This window comes from Trichomycterus rosablanca, chromosome 26 (assembly GCF_030014385.1).
Source record: "Trichomycterus rosablanca isolate fTriRos1 chromosome 26, fTriRos1.hap1, whole genome shotgun sequence".
In the NCBI taxonomy this organism is placed as follows: domain Eukaryota; kingdom Metazoa; phylum Chordata; class Actinopteri; order Siluriformes; family Trichomycteridae; genus Trichomycterus; species Trichomycterus rosablanca.
In genome coordinates, this window is record NC_086013.1 from 5,503,963 (window position 1) to 5,524,834 (window position 20,872).

The 20,872-nt window shown below is 41.6% G+C and overlaps 1 protein-coding gene and 1 long non-coding RNA gene across 2 annotated transcripts in view; both read right to left on the minus strand.

Annotated features, from left to right (window-relative positions):
• The window catches only part of LOC134303609 (uncharacterized), an 18,291-nt gene extending 17,007 nt beyond the window's left edge, over nt 1-1,284 (minus strand). The window contains exon 1 of the long non-coding RNA XR_010007673.1: nt 1,196-1,284. This is a non-coding gene — a long non-coding RNA (uncharacterized LOC134303609). The remainder of the gene's footprint in view (nt 1-1,195) is intronic.
• Nucleotides 1,285-6,025: 4,741 nt separating this feature from the next.
• fbxw5 (F-box and WD repeat domain containing 5) lies at nt 6,026-20,172 on the minus strand. Its single transcript, XM_062988806.1, has 10 exons — nt 20,122-20,172; nt 18,564-18,759; nt 15,505-15,662; nt 14,562-14,745; nt 12,504-12,652; nt 12,081-12,410; nt 10,638-10,821; nt 10,399-10,546; nt 8,113-8,325; nt 6,026-6,751 (listed from the first exon to the last, which is right to left on the minus strand). Exons 2-10 carry the CDS (start codon nt 18,748-18,750, stop codon nt 6,475-6,477), a joined length of 1,830 nt encoding a protein of 609 aa, XP_062844876.1. The 5' UTR covers nt 18,751-18,759; nt 20,122-20,172; the 3' UTR covers nt 6,026-6,474.
• Between the last annotated feature and the right edge of the window lie 700 nt (nt 20,173-20,872).

The following is a 20,872-nucleotide window of genomic DNA, read 5'->3' on the forward strand; positions in this document are numbered from 1 at the left end:
GGCCCTTGACCCTCAATTGCTCAAATTGCATTCAATGATAACTGTAAGTCGCTTTGGATAAAAGCGTCTGCTAAATGCCAAAAATTTTAATGTTCTGCAATGTCATAATAAAGTTTCTTTTTAATATTAATGTAATCATTGATCTGTAATCTATAATGATGTGCGTAACATTTTTAACATTGCGAGTTCTACTTTATGAACGTCCCCGTGTCCGCGTGGGTTTTCTCCGGGAGCTCTGGTTTCCTCCCACAGTCCAAAGACATGCAAGTGAGGTGAACTGGAGATACAAAATTGTCCATAACTGTGTTTGTGAACTGATCAACCTTGTGTAATGAGTAACTATCGTTTCTGTCATGAATGTAACCAGTGAAAAACATGACGTTTAAATCCCAATAAAACAAAACAAACTTTATGAAAGTCGTTTGCAGGGTCTGTTTTACATAGTTAACTTACAGATACTTGGTAAAAAGTGTATTTATTTCTTTATTTATGTATTTTCTGTATCCACCACCTCAGCAGTTCCTGTGCGACCACCAGGGGGAGCCACTGTACAGCTGAAACAGCACTGGTAGAGATCACTGCAGTTAACTTTATTAATAGTGCTAATTGAATGTTTGCTTTATGAATGCCGTTAGCATGCTCTGTTTTACATATTTAACATACATATACGTGGTTAAAAATTTTGTATTTACTACATTATGTTAAGAAATACGTTTGTAAACAAACCTCAGCAGTTCCTGTTCAACCACCAGGGGGAGCCACTATACAGCTGAAATAGTACCGGTAGAGCTAATAATGCTAATTGAATTTTTGCTCCCCTGAATTAAGTTATTTAGTTTAAGCATAAAAGCGCTAATATTAAGGGTGTGAGAGTTTTGGTATTTCATATATAAGGTCTTTTTTGGGCTCAAATGCGAGTAAAATGTTCACACTGTCGAGCCCTGACACACTTTAAAGCTGTATTAAATATAACAGTATTGAAAACGCTCATAACGGCGAATATGACCAAGCTAATCTCAGCCGAGGCTAATCTAAATATGTCGCAGCAGAAATTCTCAGATAAACAAAGCAGTTACCTCAGATATTTATAACCAGCTGTGGCTCACAATAGATCAAAATTTCATATCATGTCTTGTTAAAAAGTCTTAACTGTATTTTTAAAAGTTAATGAATAATAAAATGCATTAAGTCTTACCGTTTGTTTCTTAGCGGGTAAGCGAGTGTTCGTATGGGGTTGAGGTCAGGTGTGTGTTTCAGAGATGTTCACAAGTCACAAAACACGAGTCCGAGTCGATTCACGAGTCATTATGCTAGAGTCCGAGTCGAGTCACGAGTCATTAGGCTAGAGTCCGAGTCCGAGTCGAGTCACGAGTCATTAGGCTAGAGTGCGAGTCGAGTCACGATATATCTTGTTAATGTAGCGTAGAAATAAACAAATAATCTGTAAGTTCAGATAAAAAACAACAACAGATTAGCGACTGTATTTTGCCGTTTTACTTCGTGCCTTTACTTTCCTAGGTACCAGTTAAAAGCTTAAACTGACGTTTTGTTTTCATTGCAAATTACGACACAATGGCCAAAATCCAAAACACAGCAAAAAATCCATAATGCTGCTTACCTTAGCTTATGTTCTTCCAGATGCTATTAAATTTATGACCGTGTGTCCCATTAGGAATATAATTTGTTATTTTGTAAATGTGCTTATAATTAAAAACCTCCAAACCTTTCCCGGTTGTGAAGTAAAACACGAACTCGTTAGAAAGCCGATCGAGCGTTTCATTGACACATCATCTGTGTGATGCTGCAAACTAAATACATGCAAATGACAGCATTTCTTACTAAAAATTACAATCAGAAGGTCTGATTGGTTCAGATCAGTTCTTTTAATCATTAGCGCCAATTCTGTAGGAGCGTTCCATTCACATTAGTTGTGAAGTGCACTACGTAGGGTATTCCACCATTTTAAGTGAGATTGCAATCCAAAGGTAACGAAAATGTTCAAATGAAGTGAACTTCAAACTGTGTAGGGAGTAGGGAGCGACGCGACGCTTCATCACTATGCGGAAGCTGGCTGGAACATTTACCCATCGCTTGCGTTGCGGGTTAAAACGGCCGGACCCATTATGGGGGGGTGGTGGAATGGTCACATTGACCCCGGACAATAAAAATACACCATATAAGAACAAATATCCGGTGCAAAAAGATTACTGGTCTTCTGTAATCCTATAACTAAATACATTAGGTTAAGTGCAGCCATCCAGAACTGTTCTAAAAATCATTTACATGAACAGACATTTTTTTTTATCTGCAAAAACATTTAATTCAGTTACTTTGAGCAATACACTGCAGATACATAAACACTCAGCAGGTATATAAACCACCGACGAATCGATTTGGTAAGAATTTGTTTAAAACGTTTGTAAATGTTTCACTGCAGGCTTTAAAAATCACTCCATGCATCTCAGGCGCTTAGACTGGTGTTAAATCAGCTAGATGTGCTAAACCCAAATTAATGCCCTTAAACTAAGGGTCTTAAATTAAAATGACAATGAAGGGATTTACAGTGGTACCTTAAAACTCAACGCCAGTCCCAGAACCTATTGACGTTGAGTTTCAAGGTATTTTTCCCATAAGGATGTATAGCAAACCTGTTAATGCGTTCCATGGTCCTGTGGAACTGCATATATTTTAGGCTAATGTAAAATAACGGGGTTGTTTTTGACACTTACACACAAATATAATATAAAAACACTGCAATAAAAAGCTGATTGTTTCAATTTCTCAGAACCCTGAGCTGTAACACAAGTTTAAAAGTGAAACAGGAGGAAAATCCAGATGAACACAGATACATGTGGATGCTTTCAGATGCAGTTTTGTCTCATATGCACACTTTGATGATATTTTACAGCACCGCTCAAGCCATTGTTAATTTGAAATTAAATAAATAATTAAAAAAAAAATCAGACTACACATGTTGAGTTTAAGGGAAACGTTGAGTTTAAGGGTACACATTTCTCAACGAAGTGTCGAGTTTCAAGGATTCTGAGTTTAGGGGACATTGAGTTTACAAGGTACCACTGTAATGTATCGTCCACTCTGGAGCAAGCCAACGTTTTGCATTAATTACTCACATTGTGGTCTGATCGTCATTGAATTATAATTTATTAAACAAACTGATTTAAGATTCACAGCTGGAAAAACGAGTCATGCTTTATGAAATGAGCACACAACACTTTGTGTAGTGATGTAAAACATACACACTTCATTTCCAAAAGTTGAACAGTATGTAAAATGCTAAAAATAAAGCAGCGATTTGTTAATCCATTATGTCCTGCATTTAAATAAAAACAGTACAAAACAAGACATCTGATGTTCTAAATTATCACATATTTGGTAAATATTTACTTAGTTCATAAATAATGCATGCAACACATTCCTAAGAGGTCAGAGCAGGAGATATTTAGGAGAAAGAATGCTGAGAAATGCTCTGAAAAAAGTGGGACACTTGAAAGTAAATAAAAACCAGAATCGTCTCTGGGACTTTATGTAACTGACAAAAGTACAAAGAAATTACTTCAGGTTTTAGCTGACTAAAATCAAAACACTCACTTTCTTAACCGCTCATCCAATCATGGTCGCGGGTGGGTGCTGGAGCCTATCCCAGCTTTTCAATGGGCGCAAGGCACACAGTAACACTCTGGACGGGGCGCCACACATACACACACCCATTCACCTATAGGGCAATTCAGTGTCTCCAACTAACCTGACTGCATTTTTTGGACTGTGGGAGGAAACCGGAGCTCCCGGAGGAAACCCACACAGACACTGGGAGAACATGCAAACTCCACACAGAAAGGACCCGGACCGTTCTACCTGGAGTTCAAGATGTGTTTTATCGCTGCACCACCTGAGGGCCTTGAACACATTGTTAAACATGCCTCTGTCTGTATTTATTCAAAAGCGTGTTGAAAGCATCAGATTCCAAATTTCCTCTATTTACAAAATACAATAGTCAGTCAGTAAAAAACCGCATCTTTTCTTTGTACTTTCGTCAGTTAAATAAAGTTTCAAGAGAATTAACAAATCACAAATTCGTGCTTTTATTGCATTTTACTAGATGTCCAAACATATGTGGAAATGGGGTTTGTATAAAAAAAAAAAAGCATTCAGAAAAAGTAGTACTTCATCAGAAATGAGTATGAGCTCAACACTGTGCCTACAAATGTGTCAAAATCCAACCGTTCTTCAACAACAAGCACTTTAGATTTAAGATTTAAGCTGTTCCATCATTTACAAGGCACAATTAAAACCATTACTGAATATGTGCAATCTTCAGTCTATTAGATTGCACTGCATTAGTTCTTGTCATGGATATCACCACAAGCATTAAGGAATTCTTTGACAAACCACTAAGCTCCTGTTAAATGGAATAATGGACGCATCATGGAGATGTGTACAGTTATGTGACAAATTGACCTTTCATTAAATTGCTTACTTAAATAACGGATATTATGTTCTTTGGCTTATTCAAAAAGCACAACACAGCAGGGTTTGTCATTGTATGGATGTGCGTGGGTAACTTGCCCGTATGTTAGGGCACTATTAACACATTTACATTTTCAGCTTTTAGCAGACGCTTTTATCCAAAGCGACTTACAGTTGTGACCGTATACAATCTAAGCAATTGAGGGTTAAGGGCCTTGCTCAGGGGCTTAACAGTGGCAACCTGGCAGAGGTGGGGCTTGAACTGGCAACCTTCTGATTACTGGACCAGTTTCTTAACCACTAGGCTACAGCTGCTGAAATGAAAGAGACACATTTCGAAGCAACATATACTGTCCACTAGATTTTTTCAGTCATCCATGCGGATATTAAAATAATAACGCAAAATACGCTAGCACACCAGAGCTGGGATTTTGAATACATCGTATCGAATCTCAGCTCTGCTATCCGGCTGGGCAGGGTGGGTATATGAACAAAGATTGGCCGTTGTTCACAGGGTGAAACAAGCTGCACCAGGATTCCTTATCGTTGGTGCAATTACGACCTCTGCTGGCTGATTGATGGCGCCTGTGCAGAGTTGGGGAATAATGCTGATCAGGGTGTGGCTGATCCGCATATGAACTCGCCTCGTGCAGGGGAAAAGATGCAACATTTCGGAGCAACATATACTGTCCACTAGATTTTTTCACAGTCCTCCGTGCGATATTAAAATAATAACGCCGCCGCTCAGGTGGCGCAGGGGTAAAACACGCTAGCACACCAGAGCTGGGATTTCGCATACATTGTTTCAAATCTCAGCTCGATTGGCTGTTGTTCACAGAGTGAGACAAGCTTCACCAGGGTTACTTATAACTGGCTGATTGATGGCGCCTGCACAGAGTTGGGGAATTATGCTGATCAGGGTGTGGCTCTCCGTACACAAAGCTGATCCGCATATGAACCTCGCCTCGTGCAGGTGAAAAGATGAGGTCGGTACTGCACACGTCATGGGGGCGTGTGTCAGTTGTGAAGCTCCTCAGTCAGCACTGGAGGGTTGTATCGGTAGAGGTGAAGCGTAACACAATCGGGGTAATTGGATACGACTAGATTAGGAGAGAGAATTGGGGGAAAATAATAATAATAATAATAACGCCATATTCTGCATGTGTTCATAGCAGTATTGTCAGAGTGCGCAGGTGTTAGACTGGTCTGCCTGCAGACCTGTCTCTTAGTTAAAACTACAGAGCATTATAAAACATATTGACATTTGTGCTGCTAAAAACCTCTCAAAATAGATAGATCGATCAGGTGGTGTGTTCTGACCCCAAATGATTAGTTGTCGTTAAAAGAGGCTTTGACTAATGTGCAGCAAATTTTATGTGCGAATCAAAAAAAATATGTATAAAGTAAAACAATTGTACAGTTTTTAATTAAAAGCAGGACAAAGTTTACAAATTGCTTTTAGTTTTGAGCATTATACATACTGTACAACTGTTATTTGTACAGTTGTGTTATTAATTAATGCTAATTAAGTGTTGGATGAAGATCAGTAATAAGTAATTCATGCAGAAATCCAATTTGTATTGATCATAAAGGATTAATAAACCTCTTATACATACATGTACCATCATGTTTGCATGACTGATTCTTATTTTGATTTAATAATTTTACTAATGTTTTGTTACAGTGGAAAAAATTATACAAAATCATGTTAGTAGGAAAAATCCACAGCAAATCATAATATATATTTTTAAATAAAAAGACGACGTTGTACCCAAATTCATATCAAAAACTGCAGCACAAGAGCTGTCCTCATAGAACGCTTTAAAAAACCTGCTCGACTGCCAAAATGCCCATGACTAACTGATGTGGGCACAAGCGCCACTTTCCCTTTCAGTTTCAGTCTGAGTCTGAGACCCTGCAGTGCCCTCACAAGCCAATGCGTCACGATCTCGTGTGTTTTTGAGCCCGAGTGTCTGAGTGAGTTTCTGTTCAGACTTTGCCGTTCAGATTAGTTTTAGCATTCCTATGAGCCCAGAGGGAGGAGAGGAGGTTTCGGCTCCTGGTCGGTCGCTGCACGCAGTGCGCCAGACGTACCATGCGTGGTGAGCGCCACACTTTGATAGTAGAGTCGTCGCTGGCAGACAGCAGCAGCTCCTGGTCAGTGGGGCTGAAGGCCACAGAGTTCACCACGTCATCGTGCTGCAGGCGCGCCAAGCAGATGTTATAGTGGCGGTCCCAGATGTATCCGTGCTTGTCTTCGGCGCCGCTGTGAGAGAACCGAAGAGCATAAGAACATAGTGTTTAAGTGTTTGTTTTTATAACGCCATGTTATCACACTTAACGTAATGTATTATTGATCTTGTATTATATACATATACTCCGATCAGCCATAACATTAAAACCACCTCCTTGTTTCTACACTCACTGTCCATTTTATCAGCTCCACTTACCATATAGGAGCACTTTGTAGTTCTACAATTACTGACTGTAGTCCATCTATTTCTCTACATACTTTGTTAGCCTCCTTTCATGCTGTTCTTCAATGGTCAGGACTCTCCCAGGACCACTACAGAGTAGTTATTATTTGGGTGGAGGGTCATTCTCAGCACTGCAGTGACACTGACATGGTGGTTGTGACATGGTGCTGGAGTTTTTAAAACACCTTACTGTCACTGCTGGACTGAGAATAGTCCACCAACCAAAAATATCCAGCCAACAGCGCCCCATGGGCAGCGTCCTGTGACCACTGATGAAGGTCTAGAAGATGACCGACTCAAACAGCAGCAATAGATGAGCGATCGTCCCTGACTTTACATCTACAAGGTGGACCAAGTAGGTCTAATAGAGTGGACAGTGAGTGGACACGGTGTTTAAAAACTCCAGCAGCGCTGCTGTGTCTGATCCACTCATACCAGCACAACACACACTAACACACCACCACCATGTCAGTGTCACTGCAGTGCTGAGAATGACCCACCACCCAAATAATACCTGCTCTGTGGTGGTCCTGGGAGAGTCCTGACCATTGAAGAACAGCATGAAAGGGGGCTAACAAAGCATGCAGAGGAACAGATGGACTACAGTCAGTAATTGTAGAACTACAAAGTGCTCCTATATGGATATAAGTGGAGCTGATAAAATGGACAGTGAGTGTAGAAACAAAGAGGTGGTTTTAATGTTATGGCGAATTCAATAATTAAAAGGGGGTATCCCAATATCTTTCCTTCTTACAATATATTAAACATAATCTAAGAGATACTATAAGGACCAGAGATTTTTCATATTCTCTGTTTTAGAATGTTCCCCCCTTTATCTCCCAATGTAATCATTTCCATTGTGTTCCTAAACAGAGCCGTATCGCACCATGCTAAGCCCCATCTGACCCCCCCTACTTGCATTGACACTTGTCCCGGGAATCGCGAATCACAGCGCCTGCCTCAACCTCAAATTGTACATGTGTGGATGCCTGGCCAGGTCAGTGGCTCTGCTGAGATTCGAACACTCCACAGGTTTGTGCTAGCGCATTAGACTGCTTTGCCACCCGAGCGCCCAATGTTTTCATATTCAAGCCTTACGGTAGATACATTTTAAAGACAGACCACATGATTAAATAGAACTGAGTTTCACCTGGCCACAAAGTCACGACTGACATCAAGGAAGATAAAAAAGCACTCATCGTTGGGGGTAAAGGCTCTGTGGGCACGGAGGCTGCGCCGCTCCTCTCGCAGGCTTTTTAGGTCGATCACATGCATGTCGATCTCTTCTGCGATGGGCGGAGGGCACATGGGGTCTGAAATCACACAGCCCGCTGGCCACGCCCGACTGTTCACGTACAGGTACCTGTTAAAAACACATGACATGAAATACACGCTCACAAACAACTAACTACATGCATTTATGTTGCCGGACCTGTTACGGTTTTTATGTATTTGCATTTACAACATATAGCAATGCCAACATTATGTATAATTGGCCATTCTGTTTTAAAAGTGTGTGATTGGGCCTTTTATACAGGTACCTGGGCAGCCAGGATTGTGAGGAGATCAAATAGGGCAGTTGTAGCCTAGAGGTTACGGTACAGGAATAGTATTTGAAAGGTCACTGGTTCAAGCCCCACCACCACTAGGTTGCCACTGTTGGGCCCATGGAAATGTATTAAATTTCAGCTGCTTGTCATTGGGGTCCGCATACCTGATATGGCACAGTTTTTATGCCTGATGCCCTTGCTGACACAACCCCCCTTTATATATCTGGGCTTGGGACCAGCACTGGAAGCGCACTAACAAGTGCACCTCAAATGACTAGGCCAGACATCCCAAGTTGCAAAAACTCATTTCAGGGAGGTACCCCTGGACCCGGACCTCGACCCAGACCCCCCAAGCCCAAAAAGAAAAACAAAAAAAAAGCTAAAAAACCTCTCGCACACACCAAAGAACTGTAAGGAGCTGCTAACTGAGCTACTAAGCTAACTGTTCGCGTCACAAACACATTAATGTGTACTACATAGTGCACTAGACAGTGTGAAAGATAATAGATTTATGTTCCCTACATAGTGCACTAGATTGTGTATTAGAAAAGAATTTATGTTCCTTACATAGTGCACTAGATAGTGTACTAGATAATAGACTTATGTTTCTTACATAATGATTTAGGTAGCGTATTAGTTAACGGGTTTAGGTTCCCTACATAGTGCACTAGATAGTATTTTAGATATGAATTTCTGTTCCCTACGTAGTGCACTAGATAGTGAATTAGACAATTGGTTTATGTTCCCTACACAGTGCACTACATTGTATATCAGATCACGGATTTATGTTCCCTACATAGTGCACTAGATAGTGTATTAGATAACGTATTCATGTTCCCTACATAGTGCACTAGATAGTGTATGAGATAACGTATTCATGTTCCCTACATAGTGCACTAGATAGTGTATGAGATAACGTATTCATGTTCCCTACATAGTGCACTAGATAGTGTAACTAGATGATGATTTGTGTTCCTTACATAGTGCACTAGATAGTGTATTAGATAACGTATTCATGTTCCCTACATAATGCACTAGATAGTGTATTAGATAACGTATTCATGTTCCCTACATAGTGCACTAGATAGTGTATTAGATAACGTATTCATGTTCCCTACATAGTGCACTAGATAGTGTATTAGATAACGTATTCATGTTCCCTACATAGTGCACTAGATAGTGTATTAGATAACGTATTCATGTTCCCTACATAGTGCACTAGTGTATTAGATAACGTATTCATGTTCCCTACATAGTCCACTAGATAGTGTATTAGATAATGCATTCATGTTCCCTACATAGTCCACTAGATAGTGTATTAGATAATGCATTCATGTTCACTACATAGTGCACTAGAAAGTATAACGATGATGATTTGTGTTCCTTACATAGTGCACTAGATAGTGTATTACATAATTAATTATGTTCCCTACATAGTGCACTAAATTGTATATCAGATAATGGATTTATGTTCCCTACATAGTGCACTAGACAGTATATTAGACAATTGATTTATGTTCCCGACACAGTGCGCTAGATCGTATATCAGATCACGGGTTTAATACGCGATCGGGGAATAAAGTCTGTGTCGCCTGCGTGCGCGTGTGTACGCGCTCTTGGCCGCTCGTTCTACATTCCGGGATATTTTTTCTGACTTGCGGGCATCAGGGAGCCGCTACGTGTATGCGGGAGACTCCCGGAACTTCCGGGACACTTGGGATGTCTGCTAGGCTGTTTGGCCATCCCTTTCCCCCTCAGACATAGTCAGTCACGTCTGTGTAGATGCCTGGCTGGATTATAGCACCCCTAAGATTCATGGTTAGCATACATCTCTAATTCCACCATTAGTCAATTTACTATAGAGTGTTTGTGCTAACAGCACCCACCTGTGGTCAGGTGACAATCCCATGCCAATAATGTGGCCATGAATGTCGATCACATGATCCAGTGAATCAAAAAACTCCTCTGAGCGGCGTTCCTCCCCCAGTACAGGCCCACATGTGGTCATCTGATCAGGCATGATCCGTTTAATACCTGCTCGAATAAAGGGAAAGTAGAAACTGACCCTAATGATCTATTTATGTGTTTAATCTTCATTCTTTATCCACTCACTCAATACACACACCTATCTGATGAGGTGAGTAAGTAAGGCTGCCGGTGGTGAACAGTAAATAGGTCTTGTCCTCTCCTTCTCCGGACATAGAAGATGTCAAGCGGTGGGGATCTGGTGCTTTAGTGCGGTTGTCGCCCATCAGCTGAGCCACTCGCGCCTCCAGTTCACGCTCGCGTGCACTTGAACTCTGAAGACCCTAACAAACACATTAAATCAGAAGGAGTTGAATGAGAATGATGAATTCATATATAATGTGATACAATGTGATACCAGATACTCATCAGTGACAGCAATAGCACTAAACTTTACATATACACCAATCACGCATAACATTATGACCACCTTCCTAATATTGTGTTGGTCCCCCTGACCCGTCGAGGCATGGACTCCACTAGAACCCTGAAGGTGTGCTGTGGTATCTGGCACCACGATGTTAGCAGCAGATCCTTTAACTCCTGTAAATTGTTAGGTGGGGCCTCCGTGGATCGGACTTGTTTGTCCAGCACATCCCACAGATGCTCGATTGGACTGAGATCTGGGGAATTTGGAGGCCAAGTCAACACCTCAAACTCGTCGTTGTGCTCCTCAAACCGTTCCTGAAGCATTTTTGCTTTGTGGCAGGGCGCATCATCCTGCTGAAAGATGCCACAGCCATCAGGGATGCTTAGGTAGGTGGTACGTGTCAAAGTAACATCCACATGGATGGCAGGACCCAAGGTTTCCCAGCAGAACATTGCCCAAGGCATCACACTGCCTCCGCCGACTCGCCTTCTTCCCATAGTGCATCCTGGTGCCATGTGTGCCATGCACCCGGCCATCCACGTGATGTAAAAGAAAATGTTCTTCATCAGACCAGGCCACCTTCTTCCATTGCTCTGTGGTCCAGTTCCAATGCTCACTTTCCCATTGTTGGTATTTTCGGTGGTGGACAGGGGTCAGCATGGGCACCCTGACTGGTCTGCGGCTATGCAGCCCCATACGCAACAAACTGCGATGCTCTGTGTATTCTGACACCTTTCTATCAGAACCAGCATTAACTTCTTCAGCAATATGAGCTACAGTAGCTCGTCTAAGCCAGCCTTCGCTCCCCACGTGCATCAATGAGCCTTGGCCGCCCATGACCCTGTCGCCGGTTTACCACTCTTCCTTCCTTGGACCACTTTTGATAGATACTGACCGCTGCAGATGGGGAACACCCAACAAGAGCTGCAGTTTTGGAGATGCTCTGACCCAGTCGTCTAGCCATCACAATTTGTCCCTTGTCAAACTCGCTCAAATCCTCACGCTCGCCCATTTTTCCTTCCTCTCTAGAACTCTTGAGTTGAGTAGTTTTTAACCAGCATGACATTTTACATTCTTAAATTTAAATATGCCTCTGCAAACATGATTCATTATTGTTAGGTATATATACAGTAATAGGAAGACAACCACAGTTGACACACAAAAAACACCCACATGTCTGATGTGCTCCAGTCCAGACGGGCCGAGATGGGGGAGGTGCGCGGAGCATCTCGTTTCCCTGCGATCTCCATTTCCATCCCCTCGCTCATCGCCGTCTTCCTCACTTTCTGAGTCTTCCAGGTTAAAGAGAAGCGGCTGGTGGTCAGATTTTCCACCTTGCTGCTTCCGAGTTTGGGCCTGAGACTGAGCCTCGTAGTCCAGCAACAGATCAGGCGAGTCGTGCCGCCGGCAGTGGGCCACCATCACTGTGCGGATGGTGCTGGCGTTGACGTTTTGGATTTTAAAAAGCCTCTTGACCACGTTGACGTTCTCAGATTCAATGTCCTGGGGATGGAGAGAAGGGATGCATGTGAAAAATTGCTCTATTTTTTCCATTTTTTCGCTCAATCAATGATCTTTAACTTAACTAGGTCTGACCTGAAAGGCTTTGTTGAGCCAAAGTACAGTGCAGGAGGTCATGTTACCGATCCAGTGCAGGTTGCCAGAAATCAAGTGGGTCTCGTTCAGCCAGCATCCAAACACGTCGTAAGGTTTATTTCTAACCCGTGATAACAGAGTGTAGTTTTCTATCAGACCAGAAATAAGTGAAAGATTAAAAGGCATATTCAGCATAAATGCTTTATAAATAAATAATACATTAAATAAATGTAAACAAACACGGTCATGGACAACTTTGTATCTCCAATTCACCTCACTTACGTCTTTGGACTGTGGGAGGAAACCCGAGCTCCCAGAAGAAACCCACACAGACACAGGAAGAACATGCAAACTCCACACAGAAAGGACCCGGACCTCTTCGCCTGGGAATCGAACCCAGGACCTTCTTGCTGTGAAGCGACAGTGCTACCCACTGAGCCACCGTGCCGCCCACGTACCCAACACACACCCCTTCCAACACGTGTGTAGTACCCACACCTGCATAAGGTGGGTTTACACAAGAACCAGTATCATATATATATATAGAGTCAAGCACTGATCTACATTATTCACCCCATCTGGGCAGGGGCAGGAACAAGTCTGAAGAGGCCATAGGTGCAGCGGAAAGTATGATTCCCTTTGTCCCACCCTCCCTTAGACATAGCCAATCATATAGGTCTGTATAGGTGTCCCATCTGCCGAAAGCAGAGCTGAAATTCAAATGCAAGAGCTGGACACTGGTGGGCTTTTGTGTTTTTCCTACTGCGCCATCCGAGCATACAGAATATTTAACACTGGGTAACTACAGGGGTTGGACAATGAAACTGAAACACCTGTCATTTTAGTGTGGGAGGTTTCATGGCTAAATTGGACCAGTCTGGTGGCCAATCTTCATTAATTGCACATTGACAAACCACATCCAACAGGATTAACTGTGGACGCAAGAGGAAGCTGTCTGAAAGGGATGTTCGGGTGCTAACCCGGATTGTATCCAAAAAACATAAAACCACGGCTGCCCAAATCATAGCAGAATTAAATGTGCACCTCAACTCTCCTGTTTCCACCAGAACTGTCCGTCGGGAGCTGCACAGGGTCAATATACACGGCCGGGCTGCTATAGCCAAACCTTTGGTCACTCGTGCCGATGCCAAACGTCGGTTTCAGTGGTGCAAGGAGCGCAAATCTTGGGCTGTGGACAATGTGAAACATGTATTGTTCTCTGATGAGTCCACCTTTACTGTTTTACGGTGTGGAGAAGCCCCAAAGAAGCGTACCACCCAGACTGTTGCATGCCCAGAGTGAAGCATGGGGGTGGATCAGTGATGGTTTGGGCTGCCATATCATGGCATTCCCTTGGCCCAATACTTGTGCTAGATGGGCGCGTCACTGCCAAGGACTACCGAACTATTCTGGAGGACCATGTGCATCCAATGGCGGTGCCGTGTATCAGGATGACAATGCACCAATACACACAGCAAGACTGGTGAAAGATTGGTTTGATGAACATGAAAGTGAAGTTGAACATCTCCCATGGCCTGCACCAGATCTAAATATTATTGAGCCACTTTGGGGTGTTTTGGAGAAGCGAGTCAGGAAACGTTTTCCTCCACCAGCATCACGTAGTGACCTGGCCACTATCCTGCAAGAAGAATGGCTTAAAATCCCTCTGACCACTGTGCAGGACTTGTATATGTCATTTCCAAGACGAATTGACGCTGTATTGGCCGCAAAAGGAGGCCCTACACCATACTAATAAATTATTGTGGTCTAAAACCAGGTGTTTCAGTTTAATTGTCCAACCCCTGTAGATACAAAAGTATGTGGACACCCCATTTCAGCCACCCATTGCTTAACTCAGTTAAAGCAATGTATATGCTTCTAACTTGTGCACTAAGAAAGATCCATAAGAACATGACCTGACAAATTTGGTGTGAACCTGAGCCCACCCATCTGAACACCTTTGGCTCGTCCCACCTTGTCCGTCCAATAAGAAAAGACCCAGCTTGTATATAGGAACTGTACGAATGTGGTACACAAAGAGAGATAAATATTCCTCACCTAAGCTGATGACAGCAATTTCCCCAGAAGAGGAGTTGTGTGTTCCTAGGTAAACTCCCGACACCAGCAGCAGGGTGTCATCGCTGTTGAACTGGGAGAACTGCGTATAGCCCCAATTAAAATGCCGCATGCTGGAACTGTGAACCAGGGAGATGTTGCCATCTGGGCGTTCAGTGTCCCAAAGCTGTCAGAGAACAAGGACACAGGTTATTAAGGCCCCTTCAACTATTAGGTGACACAAAGGGCTATGTAAAAGCGTTGAAGTGGAAATCCACATGCCTCTCACATTTAAAAACTATGTGGCCGTGCGCAATACGGCTCTGTGTGGGAACCCAACACTGCCAGGTGTATTTATCATTATTTAACTGTTCTATATGTCTGCCACATTTGCTCCATTGCTCATCTGTACAAAGACATTACAAGATACATTTGGCAAGTCAATATGGTGCTCAAATTATTATTATTTTTTATTTGTGCATTTTCTCCCTTTTTCTTATAGCCATTTAGTCTTCCGCTGCTGGAGACCCCAGTGTCATCTGAGGAGGGTATATCTGACTGACACATGATTCCTTTGACGTGTGCGCAGTCCACTGGCCCCTTTATATCGCCCATACTTAGATGGATTTGCGCGCGAGGCCTGTCTCGTGTATAGACGGTCACGTGCTGATCTTTGTGTTCCTCCACTTTTGTACAGGCGCTTCGAGCTACTAACCAGGGTCCTTCCACCTCCCTTTCCCTATTTAGTCCGGCCTCTTCCCACCAGCAGACAAAACACGAAAAGTTTTAAATATCACTGAAGCAGCCAGTTATGGTCAATGCGGAAAAGACCCTTTCCTTATAATGATCCTGTTAAATAATACAATCACATCCCACCAATGCCAACTTTATATGTAATATCTGTTGCAGACAACAGTGTAGTAGCAGTAGAAAGTGTAACCCTCACCTTGACTGTGCAATCTTTGGAGCAGGAGGAGAAAAGATTTCCACTATGAGAAAAGGCCAAGTGCAGGACCTGGTCATGGTGCTCCCTCAGAGTCTGCACCTCCACACAGGGGATGCAGTCATAGAGCCTTTTAAACTCCCTGTACCATGACGTTGCCGCTGCCAAGAGTAAAAACACACACGTTCTAATCAGCAGCATATTATTTTCTACTGCAAATCATTTAAATTATTAACACAAACTGCCCCGTGCTGGTCTTTTCTGCTGCACATTTATGCTTTTATGCTTTACGTTACATGTTCTGTCATGCACTGGTCTTCACTGGGTTTACATACGAAAGAAATAATCATGTTTAATCTCACGACTTGGTTTGAAAGTTTAACCGTAACTTAAGCAGCATCTTATGCATTATTTTTTTATTTCCAAAGATAATCAAACATCTCAAGACATCAGCCAGAAAGTTAAAGCCTGGGTGCAAAAAGATTTCTCCTTTAAATGGACAATAACCACAAGCATACTTCCAAAGCTGTGGTAAATGGCTTAAATACAACAAAGTGAAGGTAACTTTGTGTCCATTACAAAGCTGTGGCAACAATCTCATAGAAATGTACACAAATTAGTTAAATATACTAAGTTACCAAATAGAAAAAGAATAAACTTGTCATATATTGGGGAAAGTACTTAGTGACATCACTTAATGTCAGTCTGCAATAATTACCTGAACGGCATGTCCAGTAGGGGTGGGTTTATAAAATCGATTTTTCGATTCGAATCGATCTTTATTTGAACGATCCGATATCGATTCATATAAACGCGAGATCGATCTTTTAAATACGCCCCTTTTTACGGTGCACACGGAAATCTGTTACCCCCTTTAATTTCGCGTGACCAGCCACTGTTTTTTCATGCAACGAGATCTGACCTGCACATCAGTTCAGCATGGCAGAAGCTCAAGTTATGACCACTACACAACTTTTTGCACTGATTTTCGCTCGGCGACGGGTCGGTGCTGGATTCGGGAGGAACTCGGTGTTCGCTCTGCGATCAAAACTCGGCTCTCAATCGATGTGAGAAACAGCGAGGGGAAACACAGGGGCGAGGTTGTAAACAGGTGGTGGAGCGCAATATAGTTTCTATCAGAATACATCAGCACACGCGAGTTTTACAGTATTTCTGACCTGATCGTTCTCTACAAAACAAAATATTTATTAACCTCCAACTCACTATAGAACAAGCCATGCTGCTCGTGTTGCCAAATCCACTCAGATTCATTTATTTCATCAGCGCGCACACTTTGATCTCTCGCTACTTGTTGATGTGCATGTTTGGACGTGGTATCATTAAACCTTTCATCACTTCTCACGTGTGTTTTCGTGACAAAACGTAGTTTTGGAGAGCAGAGAAGCTCGCCTGTGATTCCCCCTGGTGATAGATGGTGTAGTGTAAAACCCCCCATCGCCGATCAGTCGTGTAGTGTGAACATTACAGCGACCCGGTGTTAATCAGAGTGTCGTGTAGTGTAAAACTTGGCATAAGCTGTTCAACAGCCAGGTGAATGTTTACATTACATTTACACTGTTGTAGCGTGTCAGACATATAAAATAATAATAAAAAATGAATGTTACTGTTTTCTGTTTTGGATTAATTATTTATGTAAACAAAATACACAAATATTTTTAATAATGAGTGTTCTTTGTACTGTACAATTATCACATTCGTTCTCTGAATATCTGTACATATTTAAACAAAACCTGTTAATGTAACTCAAATATGCCTAAATGTGTTGAATCGAAATTGAATCGAAAATCGAATCGAAAATCGAATCGAAAATCGAATCGAAAATCGAATCGAAAATCGAATCGAAAATCGAATCGAAAATCGAATCGAAAATCGAATCGAAAATCGAAGATCGAATCGAATCGGGACCTTGTGAATCGGAATCGAATCGATCCAGGAAATTAGTGGCGATACCCAGCCCTAATGTCCAGTAGTTACCTTTATAACCTAACTGACCCCAATCCCAAACGTTTTGAGCATTTATGAGTTACATAGGAGATCATAACTATCTTTACTTTAAATAGTGCATTAGAGGACTACATTAAGAAAAGAATTAAAATAAACAAAGATAAATGTCAAATGTGGTCTTTTACTAGTATTATATAATACAGTTGCAATCAAACAACTCCCCCAGAAAATAAGGATTTAACTTGAAAGTTTTCTGCAGAGCTAGACTTTGCTTTAAATCAAGTCTTTATTATTTGACTGATGCTGCAAATGAACAAGGAAAATAAATTAAAAGAATGATTTAGTGTTTTAGAGTACCAGGATATTTTGTTAACTCACGTGTCACAATTATTTAACCCCAACATAAAATAGCTTGTTTCTACTGCTAGTACTGCATTGTGTATGACAAAGTTGGGTTACAAAATGATTAAACAATTGGGAACTCAATAGCAACCCTTAATTTGCTTCGGCTCTGATGTGTTATAATAATCACGCAAAGTCTTGCATGGTGAAAACTAAAGAGCTGTCACAAAAGCTGAGAGAGGAGATCAGTTTATTGCACCAAAAGGGCAATGAATATAAAGGGATTTCCAAGACCTTGAACATTCCTAGAGATACAACTGGGAGTATGGACGTTCCAAACCTATGGCACAGTATGGTCTCCAGATTAAATCCCATAGAAAAAATCATTTATTAGGATAAAGGCAAAGGTTATTATAGGTTATATTATTCTCAAAATTATGTAATTTATGTTCTCAAAACTGCTTGTATGTATCAATAGATATTATTTCACCATTTATCAAAGCTTTTTGTTATATATTTTGATTCATTTCTATACACATCACCAGGAAGCTGAATATTTGATTGCAAATGTATATGTCTTTGTTTTGTTTGTTTAATGATTAAATACATTTAAGCAATTAATCAGTTATACTGGGGGCCCCAATGCAGTCAAATTGTTTTTTTTTATAAGAGAGCTACCTAATTAATTTATATGCCCACCCTTACAAAGTGTAAAAGTTACGAGCAAGTTAGCATGTTATTTGGTGATGCAGTACCTGGGTGGCGAGGTACAGAGCGTGGGATGCGGTAGTAGTTGTAGAACAACTCTCTCCACAAGAACTCATCCCGAGACACAGAAAACCACTGATGACACGTCAGCCCAGCCCTCAGCACTGCTTCATGAGGCAGATGCAGAAAGATCTCCAACACCAGGCTGTCCGGCAGACAAGGAACGCTCTCCATCCTGGCATCCTTAATGAGCAGTGGACATACATTTAATCACTATAATTATTTAAAGGAAATACTGTTTAGTAAGCACACATTGCTATTTAATTATACATTGATCAGCCATAACATTAAACCCACCTCCTTTCTACACTCACTGTCTATTTTATCAGCTCCACTTTCCATATAAGAACACTTTGTAGTTCTACAATTACTGACTGTAGTCCATCTGTTTCTCTACATACTTTTTAACCTGCTTTTACAGGACCGCTACAGAGCAGGTATTATTTAGGTAATGGATCATTCTCAGCACTGCAGTGACACTGACATGGTGGTGGTGTGTTAGTGTGTGTTGTGCTGGTATGAGTGGATCAGACACAGCAATGCTGCTGGAGTTTTTAAATACCGTGTCCACTCACTGTCCACTTGTAAATGTAAAGTCAGAGACGATCGCTCATCTATTGCTGCTGTTTGAGTCGGTCATCTTCTAGACCTTCATCAGTGGTCACAGGACGCTGCCCATGGGGCGCTGTTGGCTGGATATTTTTGTTTGGTGGATTATTCTCAGTCCAGCAGTGACAGTGAGGTGTTTAAAAGCACAACACACACTAACACACCACCACCATGTCAGTGTCACTGCAGTGCTGAGAATGATCCACCACCCGAATAATACCTGCGCTGTAATGGTCCTGGGAGAGTCCTGACCATTGAAGAACAGCATGAAAGGGGGCTAACAAAGTATGTAGAGAAACAGATGGACTACAGTCAGTAATTGTAGAACTACAAAGTGCTTCTATATGGTAAGTGGAGCTGATAAAATGAACAGTGAGTGTAGAAACAAGGAGGTGGTTTTAATGTTATGGCTGATCAGTGTATGCTATAAAAATAAAGACAATGTACATGACTTTTTATACATATTTATTGACTGCAATGGCATTTTAAATGCTGTCATGTTTCGATTTCCTCAACTTCTGTTAAAAATGTTAATAAAAACAACAGCAGCAATACAGCGGATGGCAGCAATCCAGTCAGCAATGGCTGATCCCTCTGTGCTACTGTTAGCAAGTCAAACTAGCATGCATGGATAATATAAACGATCTGTATAACGGCATTTTTACACGACTAAAGCCATAACTTAAATTTAAACGTCAAGTATTTGATAATTATTGTAAAACATGCCGTGTGCATTTAATTCAACACGACAAAATAACGTTGGTGTAGTTAGCCATCTGCTAAAAACACAGCTAGGCTTCTATCTAAGCAAGCCAGTTCAATGAAAAATAAGGGTAATAATCGGTGTATCTTATCATTTATGATATTAATATTGTACTTTTTAAATATCATATGTCATATAACATATAATATCCCGTTATTGTTTTGCTGTCTTACCTGCCAAACAGCACTTACTGAACTTTAAATGTGTAGGGCTGGGAGTCGATGCCGATAGGTGTCGATTCTTCGATTCAAGTCGGGTGTCGATTCCACGCTCCAACTCCGATTTGTTCAACAGTTCGAGCAAATGAATCGATTGATTCGAGCTGATTCCCGAATGCATCCTTAACTGGACATTTTTTCATTCATTAGCAGGGTAGCTACTTGGCTGAGCATTAAACGTCACAGTCAAGTTATATTTTATTATCGATGTTGACTCATTTAAAACAGTATATTTCATAACATTAAAACCACCTCCTTGTTTCTACACTCTGTCCATTTTATCAGCTCCACTTACCATATAAAAGTACTTTGTAGTTCTACAATTACTGACTGTAGTCCATCTGTTTCTCTGCATGCTTTGTTAGCCCCCTTTCATGCTGTTCTTCAATGGTCAGGACTCTCCCAGGACCACGACAGAGCAGGTATTATTTAGGTGGTGGATCATTCTCAGCACTGCAGTGACACCGACATGGTGGTGGTGTGTTAGTGTGCATTATGCTGGTATGAGTGGTTCAGACACAGCAATGCTGATAGAGTTTTTAAACACCTCACTAGTCCACCAACCAAAAATATATCCAGCCAACCACTGATGAAGGTCTAGAAGATGACCAACTTAAACAGCAGCAATAGATGAGATGAGCAATCGTCTCTGACTTTACATCTACAAGGTGGACCAACTAGGTAGGAGGGTCTAATAGAGTGGACA